The sequence below is a fragment of the Engystomops pustulosus genome, chromosome 3 (genome assembly GCF_040894005.1).
Source record: "Engystomops pustulosus chromosome 3, aEngPut4.maternal, whole genome shotgun sequence".
NCBI lineage: Eukaryota > Metazoa > Chordata > Amphibia > Anura > Leptodactylidae > Engystomops > Engystomops pustulosus.
Genome location: NC_092413.1, coordinates 126,965,024 through 126,981,731, shown reverse-complemented (window position 1 = coordinate 126,981,731; position 16,708 = coordinate 126,965,024). Strand labels below are relative to the sequence as shown.

Below are 16,708 nucleotides of genomic sequence, written 5' to 3'. Positions count from 1 at the left end.
ACATCATCCTGACTTTTCAGGTATGTGAAGCCTAGAGACCAATTGTGGTATATTAACTATGACCTGTAGCTGATAAAAATTTGCATATTCCTTTACCAGAATTCTTAGTAGAGTATGGCTTGTAAGATCCCATATGGCTGCAAAGCCATTCTCCTTTTGGTAGAACCCCCTTCCGGACCCAAAAGCTGGTCTCTTAGCTGAGAGATAGGAATAGGCATGATTGTCTCTCTGTAACGGTCCCTACCAAAGATTTAGGAGTGTCCGGCTTAAGAATGCTTTGCGTGAGTTTGAACACATAACCCTGAATAAGTCCTTCAGGACGAAACGCATTGCTTTGTGTGATGGGCAGTTTCTTTGGAATAAGTCCTGTGGTGCATTTTCCCAGTGTCCAGATACGATCCAAGCAATCTAAGACTATCTAGGTATTAGAGATGGTGCCTCAAAAGAACGTTTTTTGGTAAGTTGTTCCCCAGTAAAAATACATCTCATGTTACTTACAACAGGATACTGTGCAGACGGCAGAGAAGAGGAAAAGCAGCTTGGCACCTGTCAGACAATGCCATTCCCCATCTTATCCTTAAGGATTAGTTAGATTCTATAAATAAATGCGAGTGGAGAATCACTTTAGTGAATAACTGAACTGAAATTTTTATAAAGCAGAAACTTGATTGGCTGCTCCACTCCTTTCTTTGTATTAGTGTTTAGTAGTCTCACAAAGTGACAACCACTTTTTACCTCTATACAGATCAAAATCCTCTTTTTGTAAGGCTGTCCACCATAATCGGCCTGTATAATGTCCTGTAACGGCCATAGTGTCTAGGACAGGACTTTTCTGTGGAGAAGCATGGACTTTATGCACCAATATCGCCCTGATCAACACAGTTCATTCTTCCGCATGGAACAGTACTCTACACGGACAAGTATCCTGAAACTGCACTAAACGACCATTATTTATTTATTTATTTTTTTAAATGGCTTATATGCACCTTGTCTGAGCACAAATAGGGTAAACCAAGCCAAACAATAGGTATTAGGCTATCAAAGGCATTCCTACTACCATCCAGAATCAAGTGCTATAAACTCTGCATATTTTTAGAACCCCTCTTCTAATTATTCACCAGAATCAAAAATTGTTCTTTTTTTTCCGATGTAGCCTGCTAACACATTTCTGGTCACATGACTCTCCATTATAACCCCTTTCATTTCATTAGTAATATGAAATTAACCCACTTAACATATAAATGAGGAATTATACATTTCGATTGTGGACATGGATTCCCTTAAAGGACACCTGTCATCAGGTCTGTGTCACTTGTCATGTCACTACTACCTGTTGGAGCAGCTCACAAGGATCCCATCCCAGCATTTATCTAGTTATTTCATACATTATTCATTGTAAAATCATCTATTCTTTATCATGTAAATGAGGCTGGTCACATGGTCAGAGGCAGTGATGTCACCCCTGTTACCCCTCCCCTCCCCCTGCTCAGGTCTGTGTGTAATGTATAGTAAAGCATGGCTAGTGTGAGTGCTGTACCTGCTGACATGCTGCTTCCTCCTTATATACAGGTGAAAGACACAGACATCAGCTACACATGAATCTGACATGGCTGCCTGGAGCTGCTGTATCTCTCCTATACACACACACACATGCACACACAGGCTGCAGGGGGCGTGGCCTCCAGCACCAGGAAGCACATCATTATACAGCCTCACACCATTATACAGGCTGCCAGTCATGCACTGGGGGTGTGGCTATGCCTCCCACTCATGAATAGAGTGGACAGCTTGAATAATGCTAATGCTTCATTGGACATTTCACAGGTCATTTGCATACAGCTTTAGGACCTCATTGCTTAGGTTTACAGGCATGTAGAGGGACAATAAAGGGATAGATGCAATGCTCCCTAATGGCAGTTTATGAAAATATATTTAGTTTAGGGGGGTTATTTTGCATGACGGGTTCTCTTTAAGTGACAAATCAGAAGTGTTTTTAAGCATATCTATCTATATTGCTCAGTGGGGAAAGAGCCAAGTTTTTTTGGCATGTTCCATCTAGGCCTATTCCCAGCGGAGTGCACTCATTTGACTGAAATTTAAATTAAAAAACCCAGCAACCAAGGCTTAGTTTTATGAGTTTGCACTGGGTTCTCAGTCTGTATGGTTTTCCATGAAAGGTACTAAACACCATTCTCCCAAAACTCAGCAACCAAAAACATACTACGCAGATGAATAGAAAAAAATAACTTCTTTATTTACAAAACAAATCCAAATATTGGACGCTGTAAACAAGATTCACAATCCTTTCTCTCAAGTATGAATGCCAGCAGCCTGGGTTTTGCCTGTCCTTAGCTTATGGTCAATGTATTCCAAAGGAGCAGAAGCAAAGGGCAGATCTGCAGCTGTGAAGAGGCAGTGCTCATATTGTATAGAGAAAGGGTGAGAGCAAGGGGAGACAAGCTGCTTCCTATTCTTTGTTTGTATTTTGCAGCTTTTTTTCACTCGCATGCAACCTTAGATTACATCTCCAATGACTTTGCACGGAAGTACCCTCCTTGCAACAAAAAAAAAAAAGCCACACATTTTTATAGATATGCAAAATATATTCCTGCTTTGGCAAGATTCTCTAGAAGACATTAAAGTCTACAATGAAATATTTCAAGAAAATATTTTTTTTTTTGTTTGAATTTTTGTCTCAGTTGTATTTTTTTTTTTAATTGGCAAAGTCATCAACCAACGACATAATACAAGTCATGTACAAAGCATTATACAGGAATCATTTAAAACTCTGAATAAAATATATTTACGTAAAGTCAAAGCATCAGTGTTGAAAGCAAAATAATATTAAGAAAGTACAAATTGAACACTGCCCCCCTCCCCTTTAGACACAACACCCGTGCATTTTTTTGTGCAACAACATAGAATGGTTTGGCTTTGAAAGAGTTCTGATGTTTCATCACATTTGTATTAGAAGGTTTATCTCAACATAGATTAGCAATAAATCCATCCGCCATACAAACTGTCCAATGGCTGGTGTGTAAGGAGTCAGGGATTTCAATGGGGGCTTTGTCTCTCCTGCAAATTCTCCGCTCCAACATGCTGGATGACAGACAAGTCATTTCCACTGATTGCTGCAAGAAATGGCTGTACAGAATACTGCAGAAAAGTGGATTCCAGAATCTTGATAAATAAAACTGAAGTAAACTATTGCTAAAACAAGTATGTATGTTACCTGGCTGCTGGAATCAAGACCAGATGCGAAAATACAAAAAATATATGATAAATAGAAAGTGTGAAATGTCAAGGAGACACAAGGATAACAAAAAAATAAGAGCATCATGTAAAGATTGCTGAACAAATAGTGGTGCTTATGCTAGAACCTTCTACTGAGAGATGAGCTACTGGTGCAATGCAAATAGTTGTGGGAAGAATAGCTATACCCCATCACCAGCTGATCCTATTTCCCCAGCCATCCCCTGCATGACATGTGAATGCATCTATCTATGGATACTGTTTGATTTAGACAAGCACATCTCAATTCTGATTTACTGTCTGGAGAAATGAGAGCTGGGAATCGAGCTCCTCTCTTCACTATTAATCACGAAGACTCTCCTCCATTGACCAAACAGAAAACAGACAGGGGCAGTCACAGAAAAGGCCAGAAATTTCCGTGTAAACAGAGCGGCAGTGCAATAGCTTTAACAGATCCTGCTAAAATCACAGGAATGGTGCTACAGTAAACAAATGAGATTCCTGCTAGAGCAGCCTTAAGAAGGCTGGATACGAGAAAGATAAAAACCTAGACAGATATTCGATCTAGCAATTTCCAGAACTTTGAACAATGACACGATTGCAATCCCTCAAAGGAAGCCTTGGGGGCCAGAGTCAGACTTAACCACTAAATCGCCAGACTGAGGTCAACTAGGATCTACACAGGACAGCATACGTCTAGTTAAGGGTCTTGTTTGGCACTACAGATAGAGCAGTCATGCAAAACACACTCTGATATTTCATGCCGATTAACTTATAGAAGAAAAAACTAAAAAAACTCTTCTGTAAAAGGCAAGCAAATTGGTCACTAACAGAGCTAGTAATACTGCCATAGTGATTTACAATGGCGACCCTGCATCTGCAGAACAAAAGGCCGGGCAGAAGTGTATCTGCATAGTTCTACTTTAGCAAATGATTTTGTAAGCACCAGGAGCTGTGAAACAATAAATTAATCCAGATATTGAAGCCGTCAGTCAAGTCTGTGCACATCAGATGAAGGCAGCAGACTGTAAGCAATCACAGGCCAAGATAATAAATCACATATACCAGTAAACAAGGGGCTGTCCTCAACAGATGACTACAATACATTACTTGTCACTGTGGCTATCCTGCCCAGATGAATGTAGTATTGCTTTACCAATGTGAATCAACTGCTGGAACGCTGGCTCCTGGAGGGTTAACACTAGCTACACGGCTGAAAAATACAGTGTAATGGGATCCTCCGTCTCATTCCGACTGAAATAAGGTTACAGCACTGACACTGGGAATTAAAGCTGAACTGAAAGTAATGGGAAAGGCAGAAATACTGAGCTGCGAGAGCCGTGCAATTCAGCGAGTTCACATTAAATACCTCTAGTGGTCCTACGATACAGCAATACATTTGTTCAAAGCAGATGGAGATCCACCAAAAAGGTTGCCATCACTATTGATATGAATAGAATCCTAAAATACGCAACTGAATGATCTCATCTACTGACACCTCCAAAGGGACATTTCCTAAAAGTGTTCAGTTCACAGCATCTCCAGAGCTGAATGCTCATTGGAAGGCTTTCCTACACTCGGGTGCTAACCTAAACCCCCTCTAAGTGCTACATTTATGACACCTAGACTTCAATGAATCTCTGCATGTGGAAATACATGCAATAAACTTTATACAAGTGTCTGCCAAGGAAAAATATGGCATAGCTACGTTGTTCATCACAAGTTCAGGATTTAGAATGTTTTTTTAACTTAGGTTTGTATTTTTAATTATTTTTCTCACTTTTAAATCCCTGTTAAATGAAAATGTGCAGTTTAATCACAAAGATATGTTGGTGATTTTCTGAAGGAAACAGGCACTTGGATACAGTAAATAAACAGGTACACACATAATCTCTCCTCTTCCTGTTTTGGGTATGTTTCTTTAAGAAATCTTTGGTCCTCAAGCGTTCCGTTTTGCTACTATCTTTCTAAGCACTGTCACATGTGATTCATGAAGATATCTGGAAAGAATATGCCTTATCTTTTAGAGGGTTTGACAGCTGTGAGAACTGCACCACCCTACTGCAGTTACCATGTCCAAGAAAAGCGTTTTATGCGAGCAGGCAGGTTATACATTCTACGTGACACTAGATCACCAAATACTCAGTCTAGCTAGCCAATGCATCTTCCTTCACGCGGTGCTATAGACAGCTGAAATTCAGAAGGACATGTTAAGAGCATTTACCTCCTTTAGCAAATTCCATTTGACTAACCAACCTCTTTCTACGCAAAGGTAAAGCGAGCATGAACTGCCAACCTGTACTCACATTAAGCAGGCCTCCATCCCGACTACAGGAGGCAACCGAGCTTTACATGACAGGTTGCTTTGTGCTCTGGGGTTGAACCCAATAAATTAGGAGCGTATTGTTCTGATCGTGCTCTCATGAATTCTATATGAACCACAAGCTTCACAAAAATAGAAACCTAGAGCAGATCATCATTGTCAAACTCACACCTTATTACATAACTGGGTATGCCCCTGCTTAATAGGGATAGGGAACGGTCTCCGCAGTCTTAATTACAGGGTAACCAAGTGGAGTAGGTATGCTGCTGGCATGTGAAGACAGGCTGCACCTGGGCAATATAGTAATTGCTGAAGTTGGCATCTGCTACATAGGGAGCTGGCTGGTAGTAGCACGTAACATTGGCTACGTTGGGAATAATGTTTTGTTCAGCCAGTACTCTGATGGCAAGCATGGTGATAAGGCTCAGAGTCTGCCTTCGTTCGTGTCCCATGAGACATACTGTGCTTTCATTGACCACACCGTGTAGAGTCATTAGATAGTCATACTTGCGGTCTTCTAAGCCCACAAAGTGGTTCTGCAGGTAGGACTCCAGTTTTCTTTGCTGTTCTCCAATATCTGAAAAGTCAATAAAAAATCTAGAGCACATGTACCTCTGCAGGGACTTCATTTCTGATTCGGAGGCTGCCCTGAACCCCCTTACTAGTAGGTTGCAGTACTTAAGAAGGCCACCTCCACGGATCTCCTCAGGGTTTCTGGTGGCAATGCTTTTGTGACAAAGGTGATCAAAGGCTTCCTGGAAATCCCCGTACACGCTCTCCCCAATGATGGTAGGATGGAAAGTTTCAGTCATTGGGTTCTCTGAGCACTCATAAAAAAGCAAGAGAGAATCCAGTTTAATCTGAAAGGAATCTACACTGAACTCAAACTGCCTCCTCAAGGAATCCACAAACTTGAGCTCCACGTTTTTGCCATGGTTATTAGATAAGGAGATCAGGCTCCATCGGTCAGAGTCGTTACAGACTTTTACCATCTTCTGGACGTAAGCTTCCTGGAAAGGGAAAGACAAATACAACAACAAGTCAATGTCAAGGGCTCGGGGAGAAGTGGACAACCCCTTGGTCTCAGGCCCCAGCTGCCAAAAAAGAAACAGAACCAAGGAAAGGGGCGGTGATAAAGGAGCATCTGATTGCCAAAAACTGAGGATATCTGTTATATTGTCTGGCACTTCCCCCTGCAAGCACCCAACCCTGTGGAAGATGCCTACAAGGATTGGGAGCTGAGCACCATCCTATGTGTTACTATTATGTGTGGGGGCACCCAGCTATAGGGCAGCCATCAGGTGTCCAGTATACACTTTATCTGCACAGTACTTGGTGGCCACTTACCTTGAGGGTGAGCGGGGTGATCTTCTCCTTGTTAACTCCTTCGGGTAAGAAGTCCAGCAGGCAGTCCAGCACCACGTCCTTGACGGTCTGGAACTCGGCCTCTCCGCTGAGGTCCAGGCAGAAGATGAGGTCCAGGTCCTTGTAGCCCAGCCCGCTGTCCTCATGCAGGACGTGGCTGGCCGCGGAGCCGTTGAGCCGCACGTCCCGGACATGGATGCGCTTCTCCTGCAGGCGGCAGCGCACCACCTTGACGATCTGCCGGGGCTTCATCTCCAGAGTGGGGAAGTTGCCGCGGCCGTGGATGGGGATGGTCTCGGTGAGGATGGAGTCGAGGCGCTGCACTTGCTCCCAGCTGAGGACGTTGCAGTGACTGCTATCGCAGCCGGAGCCCAGAGCTCCCTCGTCTTCTGCCATGGTGAGATGCCGCGTTGCCAGCCTTCTCCTCAGCAACCTGCAAACAGCCGCACGCCAATCAGCTAATCCGCTAGACAGTGCGCTGCTGGCGGAACGGAGCCGGGCAGAGATGAGCGCCGCTCGCCCCCTCACTACTTTATATATGAGGTATCGCTGTCTGTGCACTGGCTGGTCCTCCCAGACACGCCCCTACATTAGCATAGCGATGTGTCCGGGCAGCTCCTATACCGTGTGTGACCGGGGGGAGGGGCTGGCACACGGTGACCCGGGCAGCCTGCGTCATGGAGAGCACTCGGGGCACTGCACCGGCCGGAGCGGAGGGGGTGGCGCGGCCCCGCTGGTACCTCAGGGGCCAACGGACGGGGACTGAGCCCGCGGAGCTAAAGCTACTAGAAGCCCCTAGAAACTGTAGCTGGCGGACAGCTGCCAGATGACAGACACACGACAGCGACCAATCCGATGCCTATGACGCAAATGCATTCTTGTGACGTCAGCAGCCCGTGCTATGTATATGGCGGGGGCGGGGCTGGGGTCTCCCTGACTGATAGAAGAGACATTCCTAGTACCTGAGGCGGGGGCGCCCTGCGCACACGGTACCGCACCGTATACACGCACATAGCACAGGGAAACACACAATGAATTATGAATGATAATTCTCATCAGTCACAGAAGCCATAAATTAAGTGGGCTCTGGCTCCATGCCTTGGGGAGCCGGGGGTTCTCTGGTGGGACAACAGCGCCTCCTGCTGGTCATCTGTCAGCACGCAGGCTTTAAGGGGGGCTCCTGGAGGAGAGAGGAGACACTTGCTCCTGTGTAGTCCCCTGTGGGAAGGGCTCATCTGACAATGACTGGGCTGCCTGCTATCTGATGGGCAGAGACCTTGACTCCGCATTTACTTTACCTCCCATTATACAAATAGACATGTGCGCACTCAATGTATCTGCTGCTGAGGGCAAGCGTGACTCACCTGTGCCCATGACCGGCCATAGTGGCAACCGTGGCCAGCGCTGCCCGTGATATTCACAAGTCCTGGCTATACTGGAACTGCCCAGTGCGTATCTCACCAGAGACCCCTCTAGTCTCATCTATATCAGTCACTACTTTTTACAGAATTTTACTGTCATATTTCCATTTATTGTCCCCTTGACCTCATCCTTTAACTCATTCGCTGCCAGGACTGTTTTCTCAGCCTGAAATATTATAGAAAGAATTCCTTGTATAATCCTGTAGAAGCCCACCTATGGAAGTAGACACCAGGCATATTTTACAACACACAGTAGCATTTTTACAATTAATTTTGGGAGATAAATTTAATTTTGTATAAAGAGCAAAGCCTTCAAATCCTGTTTATTGCTAGAAGAATAACTTGTAGGCATAAAACCTGCAAAAATAAAAGTTCATGTATTGTGGAATACATAAATGCAGTGTACGTGCGTGTGTACTTCATGTAACCAGAACTAACAGGCTGTGATCTCTCCTTCCGATGTCACAGTTTTCTTCATCCCTCCCCTCCCTAAGGGTAAGTTCATTGTGTAATTAAACTGACAATAGCTTTTGTGAAATCCTTCCTTCTGCCTTCGAAACAACCTAATTCAGAAACAAATTTTACCCTCTTAAGGAACCATGACGTACCTGTACACCATAAAACACTGTGACAATGAGTTGTGTTATGCTGACATTTGTATCGCATTGTACTATATCAGTGGTCAGAGGACTGTATGAACTTGTAAGAAGATTATCACAGTCACAGTGCCTGGATCTATGAGTAAGTGTCCCAGTCTTATCATGCTTTTGATGGTAGTTTTCCTTTGAACCAAAAAAACAAGTTAAAAATGTAACATAAAGGCCCAGATTTATTAACCCCTTAATGACCGCCCTATCGGGTTTTTACAGCGGTCATTAAGGGTACTTCTTTTGACGCGTACGCCTTTCTACGGCGCCGCGTCAGAAGAAGATTTCGGGACATCGGGTTATTATAGTGCCGGTGTCGGGCTGTGATATCACAGCCCAGACCCGGCACCAACACCCGGGATCAGAAAAACTCCGATCCCGGGTGTTTAACCCCTTACACGCCGCGGTCAAGCATGACTGCGGCGTGCAAGTGTGTCCCCTGTGGATCGGACCCCCCCCCCGGTGCGCGGCATGCTCAGTTACTTACACTACACACTGCAATACAAGTGTATTGCAGTGTAAAGGCTTAAACAAGTGATCGGATGATCGCTTATTCAAGCCAAGAAGTAGAAAATGTAAAAAAGTTAAAAAATAAAAAATGTAATCTTTTTATAATATAATTAAATAAATAAATAAAATAAAAGTCCCATAATCTCCCCAGTAACACATAAAATGCAAATACAGTAAATAAAACACAAAAACATACATATTTGGTATCACCACGTCCGTATTAATCTGTACAATAAATCTAAATCAATATTGAACCCGCTCGGTGAACGATGTAAAAAAAAAACTTGGAAAACTTCCCATAATATGCAATTTTTCATCAAACACCATCACAAAAAATGTTCTAAAAAGTGATCAAAAAAAGTTACGTTCCCTAATATGATACGACTGACAAGAACAACTGTTTTCGCAAAAAATAAGCCCTCAACCAGATCCGACAACAGAAAAATACAGAAGTTATGGCCCTGAAAAGTTGTCAATAGTAAAAACAATGCGATTTTCTCCAATATTGGTTTTGCTCAGGAAAATTAAGCAAAAATAAGAAAAACTATATAAATGAGATATCACCGTAATCGTAGTGAACCAGAGAATAAAGATAAAATATTATTTTTACATTACAGTGAGCGGGGGGGAAAAAATGCTAACAATGCAAAATAAAAATTGATGATTTTTTTTGTGTCCCCCTTGAAATAGTTAATAAAATCTCATGAATAAGCTTTAGACCCCCTATATGAATTATCTATACATTGTATCTCATCCCATAAAAAATAAGCTATCATATGTTTGTATTACCAAAAAAAATAAAAATGTATAGGTCGTACAATGTGACAATACAAATCTGCTGTGAATGGCGCCTCCATTCATTCTATACTCGGCCGTGCGCCCGTACAGCAGTCACCACCACATATGGGGTATCAGTACACTCGGGAGGAATTGGGCATCAAGCGTTGCAGTGCGTTTCATCATTTAATTTATTCTGAAAATTTCAGTTTGGGCCTAAATGAATGTATTTTCCAAAAAAATTTTATAGTTTCTAAATCGCAAGTCCATATTTTTTAACCCATGTGAAACACTTAAAGGGTTAATAGACTTAATAGAAGTTGTTTTACATACGTTGAGGGGTAAAGTTTCTATAGTGGGGTAATTTATGGGGTTTTACTATTATTTAGGCCTCTCAAAGTCACTTGGAAGCTGAGTTGTCCCTCAAAATGTGAGTTTTGGCAATTTTCATGAAAATAAGAAAAATCGCACCTAAAGTTCTGCACCTCATAACATCCTAGAAAAATGAGAGGACGGATAAAATATCATCCCAACATAAAGCAGATATTCTGTAAATGTTAATTATCAAACTTTTTGGGTAGTTTTACATCTTGTCTGGAAACCAGAACATTTCAAACTTGGAAAATGAAGAATTTTTACAAACTTTTGCCAAATTTTCACTTTTTTTCAGAACGAAACGCAAAACTTATCACTTAAATTTTATAACTAACATGAGGTACAATGTGTCACGAGAAAAAATTCTCAAAATCACCCGGATATGCAACAATTTTCTGCCTGACTTTATACTTTCTTTTCAGTGCTTGCACATGAATCTTCAATAGTTTCCACTCCTGTACATAAGCCCCTCACAAATCCCCTACTTACATCCAGTGACTGCAGGTGTCTTTGGATCACCATGCCTCTTCTTCCAGTAATGTGTAATTCCTGGGGAGTTTACCACACAGACATCTTGGTTCCCTAACAGTCCCCAGCATATAATCTCCCTGACATAATGTTCTTCACAGCCCCAGTATATAATGTGCCCTCAAAGACCCCATTATATAACATCCTCCACAACCCTAGTATATAATTTCCCCCACAGCCCCCATTATATAATATCCCCCCAGCATATAATGTCCCTGATAGCCCTCAGCATATAATGTCCCCATTATATAATGTCACCCACAGTCCCAGTATATAGTGTCCCCTACAGCCTCATTATATAATATCCTCCACAACCCTAGTATATAATTTCCCCCACAGCCCCCATTATATACTATCCCACCAGCATATAATGTCCCTGATAGTCCTCAGCATATAATGTCCCCATTATATAATGTCACCCACAGTCCGAGTATATAGTGTCCCCTACAGCCTCATTATATAATATCCTCCACAACCCCAGAATATAATGTCCCCCACAGCCCCCCTATATTATGTGCACCCACAGCCCCATTTTATAATATCCCTACAACCCCCAGCATAAAATATCCCCCACAACCTGATGCAATGAAGAATATAATATAATATTTTTTTTAAAAATGTGAGGAGTGTACTCACTTTTGCGAGATCCTGTAATTGGGTTATTACTCAGGGTATACTGCTTCTTTGAAACTGTGCAATGCAAAGTGTGAAAAGAAAGGCAATGAAAGCCTTAGTTACAACATAAATGATGTTCTACCCAGAGAAGATTTCTCTTGTCAGTAATGAGGTACATTGCAGTACAGCCTGAAGGGCCAGTGCAGTGTTAAATATTTTAATTGCCTTTTGTGCAGTTCAAGCTAAAATTACATAAATGATTTCAACAAATGACTTCATGAAAAATGTAATATTATCAATGAATTACAATGAGCTACAGGAACAACACTGTTACCATGGATTTTTCTTCAGAGTACGAAATCAAAAATCATTAGGAAGACTCTTAGATGTTTTTATACATGTTCCACTGATGTCTCTATCCATGGTATCGGAGCCAGAATTCTTCTAAAAAAGGCTTTTATTGATTCCTCTGTTCTAGTCATGGAGGCAGGGAGCTGCACTATACAGTCTATATACCCCACCTCCTCACTGACACTGAAATGTTAAAATTTGAGTTCTTAATTTGACTTCAAATTAAAATATGGTTCATGACCAATATGAAAGTTCATACGCAAGTTTCGTTCTGATGAACCTCTAGGAATTGTATCTCAAGAGATACTCCTACACAGAAAACATTGCTATTTCCATTCCTCTTTAACCCCTTCACACTCCGTATATGTACAGTGCAGAGGTGCAGGGACTGTATGAAGAGGGCTCATGGGATCACAGGCTTCATAGAGGTGGGGTTTACTGCATATTGCAGCAAACACCTACTGCTAATATCGGCGGGGCAATAACCCTACCAATGCCATTGGCTTTTAAAAGATGGAGATGCATGGGTGCCACCATCTTGCTTCTAATCATCGCTCCCCCCGAACGTCATTGGGAGCGGCAACAGTAGTATTGTAGTATATGGTAGGAACGATCAGACCATCTAGGGTTAATGTACCCTAGGGAGTCTAAAAAATAGTAAAAAAAAGTTTCCAAATAATAAACATTTTTAAAAACCTAAAAATTCCATTCACCTGCCTTTCCCTAGAACTGATATAAAACATAATAGACTGTAAAAATCCCAAACGCGTTAGGTAACGCCCAATTTATCAAAATCTAAAAACAGTTATTGCTGGCGGTGAACTCCATAACGGACAATAGCACCCAAATGTCCGAAATGCTACTTTTCACAATTTTACATAACAGACAAAATGTAATAAAAAGTGATCAAAACGTCACACAGTCCCTGAAATGGTAGCAATGAAAACGTCAGCTCATTTTGCAAACAAAATTACACCTCACACTCCGTATACCAAAGTATGAAAAAGTTATTAGTGTCAAAAGATGGCAAAATTTTTTTCGTTCACATTTGTTTCATTGTTGCAATAAAACCTATATAAATTTAGTATCAGAACCAAATAATAAAGCAGAGGTGTTATTTGGAGCGCACAGCTTGGAATAATAAATAATGTCATTGAGAAGTCAAATTTGTTACGCGGAAAATAAGCCCTCACACAGCTCTGTACACAGAAAAATGAAAAATTTATGGATTTTTGAGGGTGGAGAGAGAGAGAAATGAGAAAAAAAAAAACCTGCGCCCTTAAAGGATTAAGAAGAGTTTAAGTTGTAATGTCACCCAAATGAATTTATGTTGTACATACAGTAGTAAAAGGTAGGACCCCCAGATGAAGGCTTGATGGATGAAACGTACGTCCGGGTCGGCGTGTGGTCTCCATTCCATGGGTAAGGGCACGTGTGTTAACTGATGATGTTTAACACATCCTGTATACCTGGTGGCATTGACCATAGTTCCTATAACAATGTAGTACGATGCACATTTGTTTGGTTCCTCCTATGTGAATACAATATGTATGAATAAGTCTTTTTTACTCTAATGATATATTTTAACGTATCTGACTTTAACCCACGCCGTGTCTAGCCAGGCATATTGTCTCCTGAGCACATTGTTGTCTAATTGGAAAATGTATTTTTTAAAAAGTATTTACAATAAATTTGACTTTTAAAATTTTCATATGACTAGTATGTGGTGGAATTTTTTTCTTTTGGTTTAATAGTAAAAGGTAGATCGACACTGCATAGTGTCTCAGAATAACTCACAAGCTGTGGTGACTAACATTTTGGGGCACATTTACCTACCCGGTCCAGTGAAGTTCCCAAAAGTGCACTGTCCAACGACAATGCACTGTGCCGCAATTCAATAATATCGTCAGGTCCGCCGGAGTTCACCATCTTCCTCCCAGTGTATGTAAGTGCATGTCTTGTGACACAATTTTTAAGTTAAATTCCACGGTTTGCCCAAATCCTTCGGATCATCCAACCGCCCATCCCCCGATTTGTGTCGCATGAAAGCCAACGCAATTGTGCCAAAATCTGGTCGTGTGTGACACAATCACCTGCTAAATACCTGTCCGAGCTGCGCGATCCCTGAGAACGTCACAAAACTTGACGGAAATGCGATCCGCTGACCCTTAGTAAATAAGCCCCATTCTGTGAAATTCTCCTCTATCTATTCTTTATTTCAAAGAGTATATAATCACTACTTCAAAGGAAGTCCTGTTCAGAGCAGGACTTCATCTTATGGGAGACTTTTTCTCAGAATGCATTTTAGAGTGAATAAGTAGGTACAATTGCCTTGTGTATCCTCTGGGTTGCTACAGATACAGGTCAATGACTGGTACAAATTCAATGGGCAGTGGCTAAGGTGAGTTGCAATCTATAGAGCTAATTAAGGGACAAAATCAAAGTCAAGACAAAATTTCGGGGATGACAGTGTTTATGTAGAAGCAGAAAGGGTCAATCTATGTTAAATACAATATAAGGTAAATGCGGACAAATATTATTAAATGAAATCTACCATTTATTTTTATGCATTGTTAACCAAACATAGCTGATTGGTTTTGCACAAAAAAACTAATTATAAAATTCAGGACCTTGGGAAAGGTGGGTGTCTTGGCTGCCGTACATAAACATATTACTTCCACATACACAGGAGCTGCCTGAACTGTCCAGAGAGCACTAATCAACCTGAGCTGGAAGACTCATATAAAGCAGCTGGGGGATGGTGCTGCGATTGATTACTTCTGCCTGTCAGGGACAACACAGTGATTACATCATTCTATGAAGCAGTGCATAACTAGTGTTGGTGATATATTCCTCTACGGCGGCCATCTTGAGCAAGAGAACAAAACAGGTGCCATTATTACAGGTCTGGCCTGGGGGGTATGTTGCCCACTCAGAAGCTATAGAGTTAAATGTTTTAATTAAGCTATTTTTCTTATTTAACTGTTGTTTGCCTTTCACACTATCCTTTGCATTTCTTAATGTCCTTCAGGCCTCAGTATTCTTGTTATTTATTTTGGTTATGAAGAAGCTTCTAGGAGCCATTGTGTAGATAAGCATGGCTGTAAACAAGGACTATTCATTTTTCTCAGAATGTGCTGGTAAAAAACATAATGGCCAATAGAATCTAAGTGCCTTATCTCCATTCATACAACACCCAAAATGCTGATTTCTCTGTATTAAAATACAGCTGGGGCTTTTTGAAACAAACAGTGTGATTTAAGTGCATCTAAAGACTGTGTCTTTGTTTTAATCTGTCATCTCACTGCCGGCAGCTTTCTCTTCCTCCCTCAAAGGGTTAATTAGGACTCACCTTACAAAAGTCAAGAGGGCTGTTGGGGCCCTGCATAAAAATCCCTATCACTAGGGTAAGAAGGGAAGCGCTGAGCAACCACAGGAGCGACTGAGCCTCATTATCATAATTTTATAACAGTTTTTTTCAGCAAATCCACTGAAGGATTAAACAAGCTTTTCCACATCAGCTACAGCATTCTCAAGGTATGTTTGCTTCACAATGTGTAAAAGCAAATGGTTATAGTTTGTATGATGAAAAATAATACAATTTTCCAATATACTTTCTGTATGAATCCCTCATGGTTTTCTAGATCTCTGCCTGCTGTCATGCTATAGAAAGCTTTATTGTTTATTTCTGAAATCTGTCCATGGTCACACAGGTGCACAGCTCGTTATATAACAGAGAGTAATCAGAGCTGTGTGATATAATCAGCCGTGCACCTGTGTGACTATGGTCAGATTTCTGTCCACTGGAAATAAGCAATAAAGCTTTCTATAAAAGGACAGCAAGCAGAGATCTAGAAAACGGTGAGGAATGGATACAGAAAGTATGGTGGAAATTTGTATAACTTTTCATTATTCAAACAATATCAATTACTTGGTGAATTGGGAATACCCCTTTAAAACACAGAGAGCGACTAACATACTAGGTTCCTTCGGGAGAAAACAATGGAGCAGAGGTCCTCAAATAGTTATTCACTGCTGAAAGAGTTATCGTCTGGTTAGTTTCTGAGAGGGGTGTTGTCAGGAAACATAGAAGAGTTAGTGAACTTAAATAACTCAATTGGCAGTGTGAGGTAAGAAATGTAAGAAGAATAGGGTACATTATTTAAGAACTCTTGATGACTAAAATAAATATTCCATCTGGCTATCCTGCAATTTACACACTGGCCACTAGGCTTGATATTAGACTGGTATGAGCTACAGTATTTCTTCAGACGTCACAGGATTATAATATAATAGATTACAATCTCCCAAAGGAAATAAAAAATAAAATTACAAAAATAAATTTAGTTGTATGGTTACAGTAAGTCAAGGTACAAATTGGTGGAACATTACATTACCTACTCGATTCATTTCTTTCAGTACAGTGTATGGCCTAAGAATCAAGGGCAATTTGTAGAACGGCAAATTTAGGTGAATGTTCTTCTAAGTGAGCCAGACTTTTTATCTGTGTGAAAACTAAGGAGGAGGTCTGCATTTTCTATCAG

The 16,708-nt window shown here is 41.3% G+C and overlaps 1 protein-coding gene across 1 annotated transcript; it reads right to left on the bottom strand.

Annotated features, from left to right (window-relative positions):
* Positions 1-2,231: 2,231 nt before the first annotated feature.
* TENT5A (terminal nucleotidyltransferase 5A) lies at positions 2,232-7,791 on the bottom strand. Its single transcript, XM_072142062.1, has 2 exons — positions 6,923-7,791; positions 2,232-6,585 (listed from the first exon to the last, which is right to left on the bottom strand). The coding sequence occupies exons 1-2, from the start codon at positions 7,334-7,336 to the stop codon at positions 5,806-5,808; spliced, it is 1,194 nt and encodes a 397-aa protein (XP_071998163.1). The 5' UTR covers positions 7,337-7,791; the 3' UTR covers positions 2,232-5,805.
* Between the last annotated feature and the right edge of the window lie 8,917 nt (positions 7,792-16,708).